Here is a 17,506-nt window from a genome sequence, read left to right on the forward strand (position 1 = left end):
AATATTTCAGTAACTTATGATGATACATGCTGCACCGTCTTATTCCAATTTTCCACGTTTCCATTAATTAAAAAGTGGTGATTTTGATATCTATGACAAAAAACGGTATAGAGGACTAAGTTTAAGGCAATATATTGTAAAGGTTATTGGACGATAAAACAACGAAAACTTTTACAGAGCTTTCAGACAGCTTAACAGTGGATGAATCAACTGTTCTCAAACTTTCACAGGTCACACTTTCACACTGAAAATCTTTTTTCAGACGCAAAGTCATCCTCTTGCATGACTAGCTTTACATACACTGTTGCAGCTCGTATAGGAAGTTCTGCCGCACCCAACCTACTGATAGAAGATAGCGCTTTCTGATTACCACTTGTTCAGACTGGCTAGCACAGGGTTTCGAAATACTGAAGAAGTTACCAAGCCACTATCGTTCTTTCGGCGCTGTATCGCCAAAAAGTTAGAAAACGATAGAAAATATTTGCAATATATGCAAATATTTTACAAATATCAATAAATGCATTGCAGATCAAAATACATGCAAGCGCCTAACAAAAAGGTTAACCAAAAGATAAAAAAGAATTATTACTTACCTCTTGATTATCTCCACATGTGATATCTGCAGCATTACTGTCATTTTCTTCACGTGATAATGGTAACAGTCGATCAACTGCATTATTTTGAGGCAAATGAGTTTCCATTTCAACTTCTTGAGTTAAATTCCTATTTACCATCGAGACACTATCACAGCATAAAGTATTCAAACACGCGCCTTCATTGAGTTTAATATTTGCCAATGACTCATTGTTCAAATTGTTTAACACTGCTCCTTTCTTAACAAATTGATTGTCAGACAAGCTTTTAGTCACATCGTCGATCCCCTGTATCTGAACAAAATTGACTCGACTAATGTTTTCCTCTATACCTGGGGTCGTTTTTTCAATCTCTTCATGGCAATTTGAAAGGTTTTCATTGATTTTCATTAGGGCCGTATTGTTAACGATGGACGTTCCCTCTCCACACGCCCTTTTATCCGCTTGTACATTATCCATAAACGTATACAGACCGTCGTTCTGATTATTTGGATTTCCTGAAGCCGATTCCGGATTAATTAAATTGAAATTGTTTTGATTTACAACAAGACCCTTGTTGACATTGATAACTGGGCTGGATGTTTTCCTGTTCATAACGAGGGTTTTGTTTTCCAGCAGGAGGTGTTTTTCCGTTTGTGAGCTTTCTACTTTATTTGTTTTATTGTTTTCGGTTGTGGAGTTATTTTGACCCCCGTCTGTAATTGCCGTACTTGAAAGTGTCTCATTTATATTATCATTAGAACTGCTAACACTTCCAACAAGTATTTTCCTGTCAGAGGACTTTGCTTCGTGAATGTCGATGTTGCAAACCGTATTTTCTGTTGTGGTTGGATTCATTACAATATTTTCAGTAAAATCTAAAGAATTATCTGCCATGGATAGGCAAATGGCGCTCCTATCTAAGTTTGTATTCTTTTTAAACATAATATTTTCCTCTACCATTTGTCCATTTGTATTATTATCCATAAAGTTGTTTTCCTTTAATTTATTCTCATCAATACAATCTTCCACTTCATTTTCTCTTAGGTTTACACTATTTTTCTCTTTTAAAAATATTACATTGCTTTTTATTTCGTGGTTTTGTTCATCTGAAATCTCACCAGGATCTTTTAGTACCTCAACTGGCTTTTCTTGATTAATATTATTCTCATTGTTTACACTGTTATTGTTATTTCCCGTTATATCTATACATTGTTGAATTTTTATTGGGGAATTGTCACCTGACGCTTCTATTCCTATATTATTTTGATCATTTCCTTTACATATTTCGCTTTGTTTTTCTATATAATTCTTTATATCTTCATTTGTAGATGCATTTACCATTACTAACTCTACAGTTTCTTTTTCAGAACATTGACTTACGATGTCAGCTGCAATATTACTTCCCTTATCACCATCTATTTTATTCGACTGTGCAATATTTTCCTTACGGCTACATGAAGAAGTATTGTCATTCATTAGTTCAGATGTATTATTGAGATTTTTATAATCAGCTGGTTTAATAGCTGTATCTTCTTTAATAATGTATTCTTCATTCTTCTCTGATATTTCACAATCTTTCTTTCCAATCATATTTTCCAAAAGAATATTTTGATTGCCATTTGCTGAAATATTGTTTGATTCTTTTATATTTTCAGTAACATATTCATCATTGTTTGTAGGATTATTCACAGATAAGTCGATATTGTTATTTGATTGAAAATATTTTATTTCTTTTACAACTTTTTTATTAACATCTATTTGCTTTGCATGAGGATTCTGACTATCAACTCCAATTTCAATCACACTTTTAGCTTCTTGTACAGTATGCCCTTTATTGCTATCAATATTTAATTTCTGTTCATCTATATTAATTTCCTTCTTCATTGTTTGATTGCATTCTGTTGGAATCCAGTTGCATACATTCTTTTTCATGAGGTCATGTTTCTCCATTTGAATTATATCATGATGTATTTTATTTTCTTCTACATTAATTTCGCCAGAATTGTCAGCTTTGACGGTATTCAAGGTTTCCTCTGTTAATGTTTTAGCTATATCTTCTTTATTTAATAATTCTTTAACTATACATTCATTGATTGGACTAGATAGGTTGAATGGAATCGCAGATTGAGCACCTCCACACTGATTTTCAGTTTTATTTTCTTCAGTTGATATTATAACACTATTATTAGAATTTTTATTTTCCTTGTTATCATTCTTTTTAGCCTCGCCAAATGCTTGCTGTTCAACATTCCCATTGGTTCTATCTTTATTATCTTCTTCCTTTCTGGCACCTTGGCTATGTACTACTGATTTACAAACAACTTTATCCACAATTTTGTCCTTTTCTATATGAATTGTATTATCATCCGTTTTCTTTTGTTCAATATTTTTGCTGTTAGTATTGTCAAATTGTATCAAAGTCATATTTTGATTGTAATCCGATTGGGTGTTTTTTTCATTTATTTTTTCTTTTTCTTCCTTGGTACTTTCAGCAGATTCATTATTTACGAAAGATTCTACTGCTATAAAATTGGACGATATAATATTTATTGTATTACTCGTTTTATTTTCTTTACTAATTTCGGGCGATATTTTATGAACATCTTCCCTATTTTTAACTTCATTAGTTACTTCGTTTTGATTAATAATGCTTCCAATATCTGTATTTTTATTAGATGCATTATTTTCAGATTTACACTCGACGTACACTTTATTTTCACAAACTTGCTGCTCTATAACAGCTTCATTAGTGCAGTCTTGTTGCTTGTCAGTTCTTACACCAATTTCTGTTAACACTTTCTGTTCAATAGACCTGTCTGAACTTTTAATATTCTTATTTATTAGTTGATCTTTGTTATTATATTGCTTCTCCTCCATAATTTGAATAGATTCCAATGGTACAGTATCACATAGGTTTTCAGTCACAAGTTTATTATTCTCTCGTACAGCTGTACAGCACTTTTGATTTTCATCTACATTGTTATTAAAATTGTTTTCTATTTTAATAATATCTTCTTCTGCCTTAGGTTGTGGTTCCTGTGAAGCTTTCTCTTGATTAATCGATTCGGTATTTACCTCAATTGAACATTCTCTTAAATTGGGTTGGATAGTTTCCTCTTTGTCCTTCAAATTATTATTATAGCTATCTATCTCTTTTACTATATTTGAGGAGTTAGTTGATGATATGTTACCATTTTGTGCTATCAAGGTTGTATCAAGAGACTCGACATATTGTTCAGTTTCTTTTAATTGCATATCTTGATTGTCTCCCCTTTTATTTATTTCGCAGGTTTTCAGAGAAAATCCTTGATTCAATATAAAACCTCCACCTCCTCCTATATTTACAGCAGCTTCATTGTTAATTTTGATGTACTTTTCTGTGATTTTGTTATCGTTGTTATCATAAGCAACACGTTCTTTGGTTCTTTGGTTTAATTGGTTATTATCACTATGAACTAAAATAGTTGAATCACCCGTAATGTGAAATCCAGTTTTTACAAGTCCAAGACCTTTTGCTATATTGTCTAAGTTTTCTTGGTATTTCTGAATATTTTCGTTGGAACCACAACATCCTTGGAGTCTAACATCTGTTGGTGGTGCATATATGGCACAGTCTCCTCTGCTTGTATCATTTAAAGTTTCTACGTCTTCTCTTATAATTTCGTTATTGTTATTTACATTTTCTACTTTATTCAAACTTTTTGTCTGTAATTGTTCCTCTGGTTTGTTATGTTTTAACGATCCTCTATATTGAGAAGTATTGTCAATGTGTTTCTTATTATTTGTGTTTTCTTTGACATATTTAGCATTAGGAATGTCTAACCCTGGTCGCATCTCTTTTTCAGTACCTAAAAAAATATATAAATCATATAGGTTTAACTAAAAATAATTTAGTAATTTTATTTTAGTGCAAATACATTATTTAGTTATAAAGGGTTTTAATAGTAAAAATTTTCGTTATTTTCACGATATATTAATATTTTAACTTAAAAAATCCAGGGGTAGTTAAATTCTACCGCCCTATAAGTATATTACCAACAATTTCAAAATTTTTTATAACACTATAAATCTAGAAGCTTAAACACAGTTACTGATAATAGATATTGTATTCCATAATATAAGCATAAAACCGTTCATTAAAACTCCTTTATAGTAAGTATAACAACCAATACGATTTTGAAACATATATTACCTTTAATGTTTTCACTTTGATTGATAGGACTTTTTACATCACCCTGTCTAGTCTTTGTTTCTAATGTAGCAATTTTTTCATCGACTAAAGTTTGTTCGGCTTCTAAACCCTTTTTATTCTGTAGTATCATATTTAAATTTACTGGTATGTCAAAATTATAAGGAGCTGCATTATTAGTATGTTTTTCTCCTAAGGATTTCTGACCAAAGCATATTTTGTTGTCTACTTCACTTTGGCTGTCACTGCTTTTAATTTGGGCACTGTTTTCGATCGATGGTTTAACTTCATCAGTTCCTGAAACACTAATTATTTTACAAAAAGCACATTATCTACATTGACTGAAAACTCTGAACTCTATATGTGCTTGCATGTATTTCAATCATTCTTCTTAACTCTAAAAATGCATTTATTAAGAAAAATTGGTACAATGTATATAAATCAAAATACTGGTTATCATTGTCATGTTTTATTATATCATTAATATAGTTTTATAATATCATTATCATTTTTCCTATTTTTCTGGTAGCATGATCTTGTCGAGAAAAATTATTTTTATTTGGCAGCGATTTAATTATTGATCTATTTACGTATTTCTTCAATATTTCAAAACCTTCAATACTAGATCAATTTTCATAAGTTTGAATCAGAATGCGCAAAGTTTGATAGGTATTTTTCCTCCCTTTTGATCTTTCTATTGGCATATAAACATCTGGAAATAGTTGATTAATCAATAGCTGAGCTATTTGAAAGTACTTTAGAAGTTTGAGCTTTTGTCCAATAAGTCTTACTTTTTGTCGTGCTTTATCATTGATATCAAAATTAGCACATTAAAAAATGTTGGATAGTGCAGCATCACCCTGAGTTCCTAAATGTGCTTGACGGGTTTTGATAGCAGATATCTTCAAAATAAGTAACAAAACTAATGAATGCCAAAAATACAATTTTGAGCGTTCCATCTCGATATAATGCAATTGTACTAAATGAAAAACTGCTATTTTATGTAGAGAAACATGGAAATCATCAAATTTAAGAGTTGTTTACCAATTTTTACCAATAGATAAAGCTGATCAAAATACATGGAAGCATCTATTACTAGATATCTAATTGTAACATTAATACAATATATACTAACCATTTACAGCAGCAGGAGCGGCACAGGCTTCTGGATGTTGCATTCTAACACTTTTATCAGAGTCACTAAGTGAAGTTGAGTCTGATAGTCTAAAATATTGTAGAAAAAGTATAAATAATTCATCAAATATTTATCTTCATTAAGACTGCTTAAAACTTCACTAAGAATTAAAGTTAAGATTAGAGATTGCCACATTTGCAAATATGTAATAAGTTATTAGCATATTTTATAAAAAAAGAGTTAATATTCTTACCATAGTAGTAATTATGACAATTCAAATAAAATTCTATGATTTGGTATCGTATATAAAGTAGATTATGGAGACATAAAATGACGAAACCCTTGTTTGAAGTGACACTAGTTAATCCCGCTACGTTCTGATCAATTTCTATGTCGACTGGCTTATATTTGAATAAGTTATATGTACAGTATGACCTTAGCTAACGGAACTAATTAAGGCATTGTGATCTGCATAAGTAATAATTAATTCCCTTCGAAAAGGGTCTGTTTTTAAATTAAAAAGCGGAACATTCCAAACATTTTTTTTATATTATTTTGTGACAGAATTTGCAATATCTGTTGACTAGATTAATTGATTAGTTATATATAAGGCGGTTTGTCATAAACTATTTGTTTTTATTGCGCCACAAGAGTATCACAGGTTAGCATGTTCTGCATGTGTGAACAGATCACGTTCACTAATTACACATTATTCTTAACATTCTAATGTTTTAATATACTTTTGGACCTTTGTTATTATAACCTATTATGATGTTCAAATGTATACTGAGGATAGTCTGATAATTACTTAGCCTACAAATGAAAAGCGAAAATTTTGGAAAAGTAACAAATATCTCTGCATCATCTCCTCTCAGGCCGATACACTTGATCTAGCGATGCTCCAGGTTTTAAACCTTTTATTTTCAAGGTCTGCAAAGAGGGCATCTATTTCGACGATGTCCTCCTCATTTCTGCCCGCCGAATAACTTTTTTCAAGTTCAGAAACTAATAGTCACACGAGACCAAATATGGAGAATACGATGGATGGGGCAGCAGTTTGGATCCCAATTCAACCAATTCGACCGCGGCGAGTGCGGTGATGGGAGCCAGGTCAAAGAGCAAGTTTTCCTTTGCTAGGAGTTGTGAGTTGAACATGTAGCAATTTTAGCCTAATAATTCGGCTAATAGTACAGCCCTGTTTTGTTCTTCTCCAGGTTTGTGTAGGTCACACCTTATGAATCACTGAAAATTATGGCCACCACCATTCCGGCCTATAGGACAGTACGTTCACTGTGTGAAGCCCACTGTTTCGGCTGTTCCTTGGTCTTTGGCGTGAAGCAATGGATCCATGTTTCGTCGACTGACCAACTATGCAGAAACTCCTTCGTATTGTCCAGAAAAAGCGTCAAACACTATTCTGAAGTTGTCTCACGGTTGCGCTTGTTATCCGGAGTGAGAAGCGCGGCATCATCGCACCGACAGCTTTTTCATGTCCAAAATTTCATGCAGGATATGACCCACACTGTCATTTGAGATGTCTACTGTCTCGGCAATCTCACGCAACTTTACTCGGGTGTCTGAAAATACAAAATCGTGAATTTTTATGATGTTATCCTCCGTGGTTGCCATTTTCAGAGCACTTGGGCGTGGCTCTTCAAAAACTGACGTGCGCCCACGTTTAATTTGCTCCATTTCTCATTTCTCTAAAATTTGTGAACACGCCTGATTCTACACGCGGTAAAAAACAAAACTACGGGTCCGATTCGGCTGAAATTCCGACAATAGCAGTCCGCGATAATGTACTACATGATACTATTTTTTTTTTGCGATAGGGACGCCAACATACGTTGAGGCCAAATACTTATAGGACGAAAAGCTCAAGAATAAGTAATTTTATTTAGACATGACTTCCTCGTCAACAAAAGAACCACCCTAATCTATTTAAACTAATCTCTGTGAGTGGAAAATTGAACTAATCGGCATATTAACCTAATTAATCACCCCGCATATAAATATTGAAAATCTCCCAGCTCCAAGATCTCTGACTTCAAGCATTCTGACTATTCTGGAATATTATGTAGAGGACAAGTAATAGCTTTTAGATATCCCTTCGAAGCCCAGTCGAAAATCTATAATAAGCAACTTTTTATACTTTCGGAGATAATAGAACAAGTTCGCAGACGTTTTCGTAGATTAAAAAAATCTTCTTATTTCCTGTTGATGTATATATAATAACTAGTATCACTCGGGCAGCCTGCCTTGTGGAATGGATTCGTCCTCGAAGGCTTGCCTAGTCTTATACGAATCACAGTATCTGTTTTTTTCGACGCCACGTATAAAAAGACACTTTGCGTGGGACTATTGTTCTTCAGTTGCTGATAAATGTTCAAACAGCTGCGTATGCTCTAAGTGGGGGTTCCCCGTACTTTCCCTATATGTTTGTCATTTATTCAAATTAAACTTAAGTATGACTAATTAATTATTAAATAATCATTCAGTGAGAAGCTGAAGTAAACATTCAGATCCAAATCACCAAATCCTATCACCTCTATAAAGTATTTATTGCAGTTAAAATTTGAACTTTACCAGATTATCAAAGATTCCGATATAAAAAATTATAAGTATCAAAATCACTCAACTAAATAATCAGAAATAATTGGCTTAAGCAAACATAATATTTAATATTCTATAATATGATAAATTATATAATATATTATTCACATGAGATGTATTTGGTTTTTCTGTGATAAACTATAATTGGGCTGGATTGATTTTACCTGGATGATTCTGGGGAACAACTTTGACGACATTCGTCGATATTTTTTGAATTCCTTTTTTTGTCTGTAAAGAAAAATTAATAAATTAATCACAAGAATACTACTTATTAAATATTTTCCAGTAATATCCAATGCAGCGTATAAAGAGGAACAAATCAACTGTAGATGTTATGACAAATGAATTTTTCACTTACTTATATAAAACTGAATAAAGATTATTAGCATGTGACAACAACAAAAAAAGATAACAAAAAGATCATAAACTAAAAAATACATTTTTTTCTCAAAGGAAGTTGGTAACCATATATCCAAATAAGTAAAAGAAAAACATCACCCTTTCTTACTATCATTACCGTTCATTTCTACTGTTTTAATATTTTAATAGGTGGTCGCATATATTTTAAGGGACAATATCTATTAGTAAAGTTATAGATGTAAACATCAATTAAACAAACTAAAATAATAAATTAATAACTAAAATAAATACATAAAGTAATAGATTTCCACTTAGCATTATCGAATTATTTAGTCTATACAGAGCTTAATATTGAACCCAAATTAAATGAATCCGAATTGGGTTTTGAGCATCATTACTTTTATAGTTTTGATTTGAAGACCCCTACCACTGAAGTCCATCTAACACTTATGGTATATCGTAATTCTGATGTCAATGACACAAAATCGTCTGGTATGCCATAGTTCGATAAGAATTAATTGAAAGATTCATTGGACGTCAACACACCTCTATATCTCAAAGCCCCATCAAACAGCTTAGCATTTGATGAACAAACTGCTTCTAAACGAATTTTAAGAATCCAAAAGGAAGGAAAATGGATTCCTAGTGAATTTTCTGAACATACCTTTTGAAACATTTGGCGATGAAAACTAAATCTGCTACGAAAATCTCAATCATGGATTTGTCCATCCATTCACGTCGACACCAAAGCGAAATATTAATGGCGATAAAGCCTTGCTGGATATATGAAGGGATATGGTATATAACGAGCAACTAAAGTAAAACTGTTACTGCAGATGTCTGCTGACGTCAATTGAAATGAACGACATGATATTACAAATTTATTCAATAACAAAATCATCCTCTTGTCTGACAACCTTCGACCCTACGTGTTAAGTTTCTAGCATACTCACCAGACATAGCACGTTCTAATTAATACTTGTTCAGTTGGAAACAGCTTCGTTTATGAATGCTGAAGAAGTACGAAAATAGATAATAATGATGTATATCGTCCCAAATTTTCACAAGAAAAATCCTTTTAAAGTTAAAAAAATTATCAGATCCTATGCAAGCACCTTATATATCAGTTACATAAAAATAAATATTTAATAAAAATACTTACGCTTTGCAAACTGAACACTAGGTGAAGCACCAGTTTCACTAGATGGAAGAAAGTTTAATATTGGTGTAGTTTCTTGTAAGAAAACGGTCCTTCCATTATTCGAGTTTTGTGAAATATCATCAGGTCTGTAATAATACCTTAAATATATCCTGATTTCTAACCTGAGTCGAACGTATATTATCACGACCTTGAACAAATTTGCTATATTAAAACGAATTAATAAAGTACTATCGATTCTGAGATCCAACTCATACCAGCAGGAGTATCCTTTATGAACAATAGGTAACACTATGTTTTGAAAAAAAGAGCGAATTTGTTCAAGGATTCACTATAAATACTTACACTTTATTAAATTTAGCGTCGCCCTTTTCAGTACCTGCAATTGAAAACAGAATTTAGAGTAACATTACTAAAATTGTAAAAAATATATTTGGACATATACATTAATAAATTAAAGTATTTCGCTTATTAATTAATGATTTTGGAATCGAAAGCGATAATTTGTAATATAAATAAATTTTTTCTTAATCACGTAACCATAATTTGGTCTTATTTTGGATCCGATAAAGCATATAAAAAATTTTGGTGATTGAGAAACAAGAAAGAAAACTCAAAAATTAACAATATCCACCAAATCAACCACTAATATATAATATTGCATAGAGATACCGTATAGAAGACTGAAAAACACTGATATGATAAAATAGTAAATTTATCAAACCCTCGACACATAGTTGGTTGAACCATCGTGCTATTACTTAAATCTTTATTTAGAATTAAATTTTATGGACCATATTCAGATATGTAAGCCGTTTTCTAAAAATATCAATAAATATAAATAAAAGCCGATCTAATATTAATAAAATGACAAGTGATCCACATCAGATTAACAGCTTCCATAAAAATTTAAATAATTTTTAGCCATCTGTTTATTTTTGATGTTTATGTTATTTTAACATTGCTATCATGCCGTTGCCGTTAACATATATTTCAATATTATATCTCAACTATGTTTTAATAACATCTTTATCAGATACGCTTACTATAATCTTAATTATAAATTAATTTACTACTACATTCCATTTGTACTTAGATTAATTCACAAGCAAGACCAGTTCCAGAAAATACATCAGTATGTATTCCTCAATTATAACATTATAATAACTATATATAGCTATAGTTTACACTAAAGTTATACACTTTATATTAGTTCGTATGGTTTGCGTCGCTTCAATCTCCTGACATCCTGCGCGCTCTCCAGCAGTTGTATTGCTTCCACGTTAGTATGATTTAGTAACCTTCTTTCGTGTTTCATGGCGAAATCTTGGATAACTTCGCAAATCCATTTGATTTCCAGGTCATCGTGCAGTTCTTCGTTGGTTACGTAGCGATGAGCATTGCTAATCAATCGAAGAACCTTGTTTTGACAGCGTTGGATGACTAGTTAATCTGAATTTTTAGTGCAACCCAATATTTGCACCCCATAGGTCCAAATTGGCTTTATAATTGTCTTATAAATGAATCTATTTGATTTTGGATCAAATTTAGAGTAACTTCTGACTAACCAATATATATATTTATATACTATATATTTATACACTATATACTTATATACTATATGTAAGTTCTAATCTATATATAAGTTATTGGTTCTAATGTGTTTTACTTTTTGTCTAACAGGTTGTTTCCTATTTAATCTACCGTTGAGATGGATCCCGAGGTATTTAGCTGATTCTGCTTGAGGAATCGGGTATCCATTAAGTGATATAATAATTAATTAAGTTTTTATTATTTCGCCGCAATGCAAAATTAACGTGGGCAGATTTGGAGTTATTTAGTTTAATTTTTCAATCTTTCGTCCATTTGTAGATTTTATTGACTGCCACTTGTAGTTTTTCTACTGCCCTAAACAGAAATATGTCGTTTGCCATAATAGTTCTGTCGTCAGCAAACATTCCAAGTAATGTTTCTTTCTAAATTTCTATGTTGATGGAATACCAGCAGTGTAGAGCAGATATAGGAGAGGTCCTGAGACGCTGCCCTGTGGAAATCCAGCCGAAATAGTTTTAATTGTCGAGAACGCCATTTCGTGCGATACTCTAAATTTTCTTCCGAAAAGTTATAACTCCATCAATTGATAATAGTTACGCGGTAACAATTTGCTCTTCTTACAGATTAATCCCAAATGCCAAACCCGATGAAAACCTTGTGCGACATCCAGGAATATTGCATGGCAGTATTTCTTTCCCTTAAACGCCTTTTGCCAACTATAAGAAATAAATATTTCTACTCTAACACAACGTTGAAAAACACCAGGAAATTATAACGTCGATAATATACTAGGACTTTTGGACTAAATTAACTTTCATCGCTGAGGTTTCATGAACAAACACAATGGTAGAATTTAGAGGTGGGCAAATCCTCATGAAGCGTTCGTTGAAAAAACAATAGTATGATGTAGTTCGAGAAGTATAGTATGATGTAGTTCGAAAACAATAGTATGATGCATTCGAAGCAAGTTTAAGGGCAATTGAAGGGTACAAGGCCGATATCACTTAAACAATTTAGAAATAATTGATGACAACAATGACTTGATGTATGTGAAATATAACCGCAAGTATAAAGTAGAGAGTTGTACTCCTTAAACTAGTACGAAAATGATACAGATTCAAGACTGTCAATAGATTTACCAAAAAAAAAAAACAAAAAGAGATAATGCGTCCTGTACATTTACAGTACTACCTATTGTTCTTTGTTTTACAATTGTCTTTTCAAAACGCCATATTTATGTAAGAGGATAGAGTAATGGAGAGAAAACTCAATAGGGGTTTCTAGCGAAATATTTTGTTTTGCCCAACACCCAGATGGTCTTATCCCGGCCATTAAAATAATTTGATTGGCCAATTTAAATCTGCATTATAGGTACCTGTAAAAAACATTTCGCTGTGAAGACAGTTAATTGGTTCTTTGGTAAAGTTTGCCACGCAGGTGCGGCCCGTGACAGCCCTGACGTCACGTTTAATTGAGTAATAAAATTTAATTAAAAAAACAATTTAATTTTTGAAGTAAATTTATTAAATAAAATTCAATGAATGAAATAAATATAATAAATAAAATCTTAATATTTAAAAAAAGGACTTTGGAACAAATTTGAACTACTTCTTCAGTATATTCCCTTTTTTATATTTGTTTAGTGTCAATTAGAATTTGGTCTTTTTAATTTCTCATAATGAAAGCAAACTTTGAGTCTTTCCCTGCTAAAATTATATTTACCTATTTTATTTAAAAGTATATAGCACACATTATTATTTTTAATATCCTATCTGGAAAATAATTATATAATATACAATTAAAGGGCTTTAAATTTATATTTTTAAAGATATTTGACAAACATATGTTATATTATCGCCGGACAAAAATAAAAGAGATAGCTCAAAGACCTACTAAAAGTATATTAAAAGATTTTTCTGGGGCATAAGATATTGCCTTGACTCATTTGTTCGTATAGGAACATCTGGAATTAAAGTTATAGAGTCAACCCCCGTTAGTATAGGTTAGTAAATTATTTAAAGGGCTCTCATTTTTATCCTCCCCAAAATTTCGTAAAGGTGAATGAGATGAAAAAAATTAAGTTATAATGATCGTTTTACTTAATCTACTTTTGTCTTACTTAAGCAGCCTTAAGCTTATATATATATATATATATATATATATATATATATGCACCGCTCCTTACGTTAGGAATACTGAAGATGGCTCCAGAAACAAATAAACAATAAAGGCACCATAGAAACTAAGTGAACCAATCGGATCCCGTCGTGGCTTTTAGCATAGCGATTAAAACAAGTAATAAGTTAAATAAGTTATCTATATGTTGAACGTCACGAAACAAGTCAAAATAGCTTCTTTGTCCAGTACAATCGCCAGAGCTCAATATAATTGAACCGCAATGGAGAGTGAAGAGTAGATTTCCATCTACAGCACCATTGGAAGCAATTGCCGGATTTCTTGGTGCAAGAATAGGATAAAATACAGTTGATAATTATTCAGACACTCAACAAATCTATTTCGCGAAGAATTGCAACTGTTTCAAAAACAAATGGTAGCTCATCAACTTATTAATAAATAAATATTATATATATGTAAGGTATTCCTATTATTTTGTCCATTCCTTGTAAATATTCTACTCTACTATATATCGAAAAAATGTAAAAACATTTATATTTACTCAACGGTAATAAATAATTGAAATCTAGTTGATATTTCAAGTAAAATATCAAGTTTAAAATACTCCTTTCGACATTCTATATGTTATTATTACTTTAAAAAGCATTTAAAACTCAATAGCTATGTAGTTATAAACATAAACGATGATGTTACTTTTTATTAGATTTTTCAATGCAAAACCGTCTAAAACATCATCACTTTTTTTTTATTTAGTTAGTTAACAGTGAAAGTTTTTATAGTTCATCGAATTTGAAATTATATCTATTCTAACATCTGAAAATTATAATTATGATTTTCAACAATTCCTTTCATAAAATAATGAAATATATGTTTAGTTCTGCTTGATGTAGTTATGAAGCGATATATTTGTAATTCTTATGCAACCTATTTTTTGGCACAGAAATAAGTTTAAATGAAAATGCAGGTCACCTTTACAAAACAAATAAAATAAATCACAGACTGTACATACATTATGTAAACCTCTATTATAAAAATATATTGTTACAATAATTGTTTAAAAGGTTTTTCCAGTTTTTACTTGAATTCAAAGTAATTTATAATAATCCAATTTTTAAATAAGTATTTTTAATAGTATATATATATATATATATATATATATATATATATATATATATATATATATATATTATATATTTATATATATATATATATATATATAATTATCTTTAAAAAATTTCAGCCAGCTTAACAGTAGATGTTTTCACTGTTTCTTGGCGCTTATATGAGAAAGGGTCAGAAAAAAACCCACACGAACTGATTGAAAATGACATTTATAACCATTTCACTATACAGATTTGCATATTAAACAAAAATCACTAATTTTCTTCCATGTTGTAACGGCATGGAAATTAGATCCTCTATGATAATACCAAATACAAGAAGTCATGGGTTAGCTCAGGAGCCATCCCTATCGACATCGAATATTTAGGACCATAAAGTTTATAGTGGGATCAAAACCTATTAAAACGTATTTGACGTATTATTACAAAAAGGAACAGACATTAAGTGGTCCGCTTTCATGAGATCTTCGGACACATGCTTTGGAAGTACCTCGTATGGGATATTCTGCAGATTCCAGCGTACTCATCAGATATAGTGTCATCTGATTATTACTTGATTAAATCTCAACGGCTGACGAAAATCAAAAATGTATTAATGATTAAATTATTCCTAAATCAACATCAATACGGTATTGCAGAAAGATGGGCAAAATTGTGGAAGATGTTGGAAAATATTTTGAATAATATTATATATCTTTTTATTTTCAATAAAGGCCTATCTAAAGTAAAAACGTAATCAGAACACATGCAAGTAACTAAAACAAGTATCAATCTAATCGTAATTATATTTACAAAATAACTAAAACCGTAAAAAATATTCAATATTTAATACAATTGAGTTTTTAAGAAAGCTTTAAAAAAGCACATACACATTTATAATAAAAATAGATTTCTTCTTGACCTAATTAATTCTATATATACTTTTTGTCGAGGGATCATCATCTATTCGATTCTACTTAAAGTGGATGTAAAAGAACGACGATAGACGAGGTCTATTTGTATGCATCACTAAATATATTGTTGAATCTTAATCCTAATTAGAAGTCATTCTAACAGATGAGGATTTTTATTTATTTGTATTGTCGTCAGAGTGCAGTATAAGCATTATATTAGTTGTAATAAGGTTGTTTTGATATATTAAATTATTTAATACAAAATATAATGAAAAACATAATTAAACATAATACATAATTCAGCATGGAGCAATATCACTGTAGCAAGTATTTCGCATCCACACTTTTTATAAGGAAAGTACTATCAAAAAAAATTTTGTTAATGTTTCAAAAGGTCGCTAACCTCAAAACGACGGGTCAGCAGAGTTTAGATAAATAAAATCCCATGGGCCAAATTTATAAACCAAAAACGAGAATATCCAAAAATAGAAGGAATAGCTGTTTAATACTGAACAAGCAGCGAAAGGTAAACAAATCTTCTTAAGGTACTCTATCAACTACGAGTCAAATGTTACGATCAAATTTGTTCATACAATTAGGGCCTCCCTAATATTATACAATATTTAATTGCTATAGCTAATATTTTGACATATTCTGTGATTTAACAGCTACAATTTAAAATCGTTCAAGTAAAATAATGTTTGTGTAAAAACAACAAAAGGAAAACATTAACCTCATACTGCACTAATGGTATGCTGCAGGAATGCTTGGTATTTTGTATATTTAAATCTATAAATTTAATTACCATTTATATTCCCTAAAACATTGTTAGAGGTTCTCTTATATGTAATACAGATACTTACATGTTTTTAGATTTTGCCACTAATTTTATATATTGACCTTTGTGTACACGGTAAATAATGATACATTAAATTGGAGAATTATTCAATAATGTACTAATTTAACTAATTACAATATAAAATACAAACAAAAACATATTGTGGTATAATGAATCTCAGCTTGGACGACTATTAATATTTAAAATATATTAATTAGTCAATGATTATCATTATAATTATATAATTATACGTTATATCAATGTATATATATATATATATATATATATATATATATATATATATATATATATTATCACCAACAATAATATTTAACTAATTAATATTTAAATCGTATATATGTTTTCTTCCTTTGAAAACTAGAGGAAATATAAAAAAGTTATTAACTACTTTAAGGAAATGCTTCTCAGTTATTTTCAACACATACATATATAAAATTGTTAAGAATAATTCTAGAAATATACATGTAAGACATTATAAGTTTCATAATTATTGACAATTAGGAATCCTCCAGAATTGAAGAATGGTAAACATAAAGAGGAGTGAACCCAATATTATTCATAGTATTTATGGATGGAATAATAAGAAAATGAAAGATTGAAATCAGATATAAAATATTAACACTAGAAGTATTGGAGAGTTGCTAACGTCTAGACTACATGCAGAAAACCGTGAGCACTTGAAACATGGTATATATGGAATATGGACAAATACTGAATAAAATTAGAACGACATTGTGATAATTAGAATTAAAATAAATATTAAATTCACAACAGTAGATATCGAATAAGCAATTTAGTTTGTGAATAGAAACTGAAATTAATGAAACACAGGAGGAGGAAGAAGATGCCAAGTCATAATTCGAACGTTCGGATTCGAAAGATAGGTCCCACAAAAAAAAAATTCAAGTAAGC

General features: G+C 30.6%; 2 protein-coding genes across 2 annotated transcripts in view; one reads left to right on the forward strand and one right to left on the reverse strand.

Moving 5' to 3' along the window:
- Positions 1-17,506, forward strand: part of LOC143200605 (orexin/Hypocretin receptor type 1) — a 1,081,956-nt gene that overhangs the window by 830,371 nt on the left and 234,079 nt on the right. The gene's annotated exons all lie outside the window — the stretch shown is intronic.
- The window catches only part of LOC143200603 (uncharacterized), a 49,798-nt gene that overhangs the window by 24,686 nt on the left and 7,606 nt on the right, over positions 1-17,506 (reverse strand). The window contains exons 3-8 of the mRNA XM_076411103.1: positions 10,377-10,410; positions 10,035-10,159; positions 8,677-8,740; positions 5,900-5,988; positions 4,768-5,061; positions 594-4,423 (exon numbers count right to left, since the gene is read on the reverse strand). Of these exons, the coding sequence (XP_076267218.1) occupies positions 594-4,423; positions 4,768-5,061; positions 5,900-5,988; positions 8,677-8,740; positions 10,035-10,159; positions 10,377-10,410 (4,436 nt within the window). The remainder of the gene's footprint in view (positions 1-593; positions 4,424-4,767; positions 5,062-5,899; positions 5,989-8,676; positions 8,741-10,034; positions 10,160-10,376; positions 10,411-17,506) is intronic.

Source organism: Rhynchophorus ferrugineus, unplaced genomic scaffold (assembly GCF_030347505.1).
Source record: "Rhynchophorus ferrugineus isolate W39M unplaced genomic scaffold, kcgeb_rfMv2 rfM8, whole genome shotgun sequence".
Lineage (NCBI taxonomy): Eukaryota > Metazoa > Arthropoda > Insecta > Coleoptera > Curculionidae > Rhynchophorus > Rhynchophorus ferrugineus.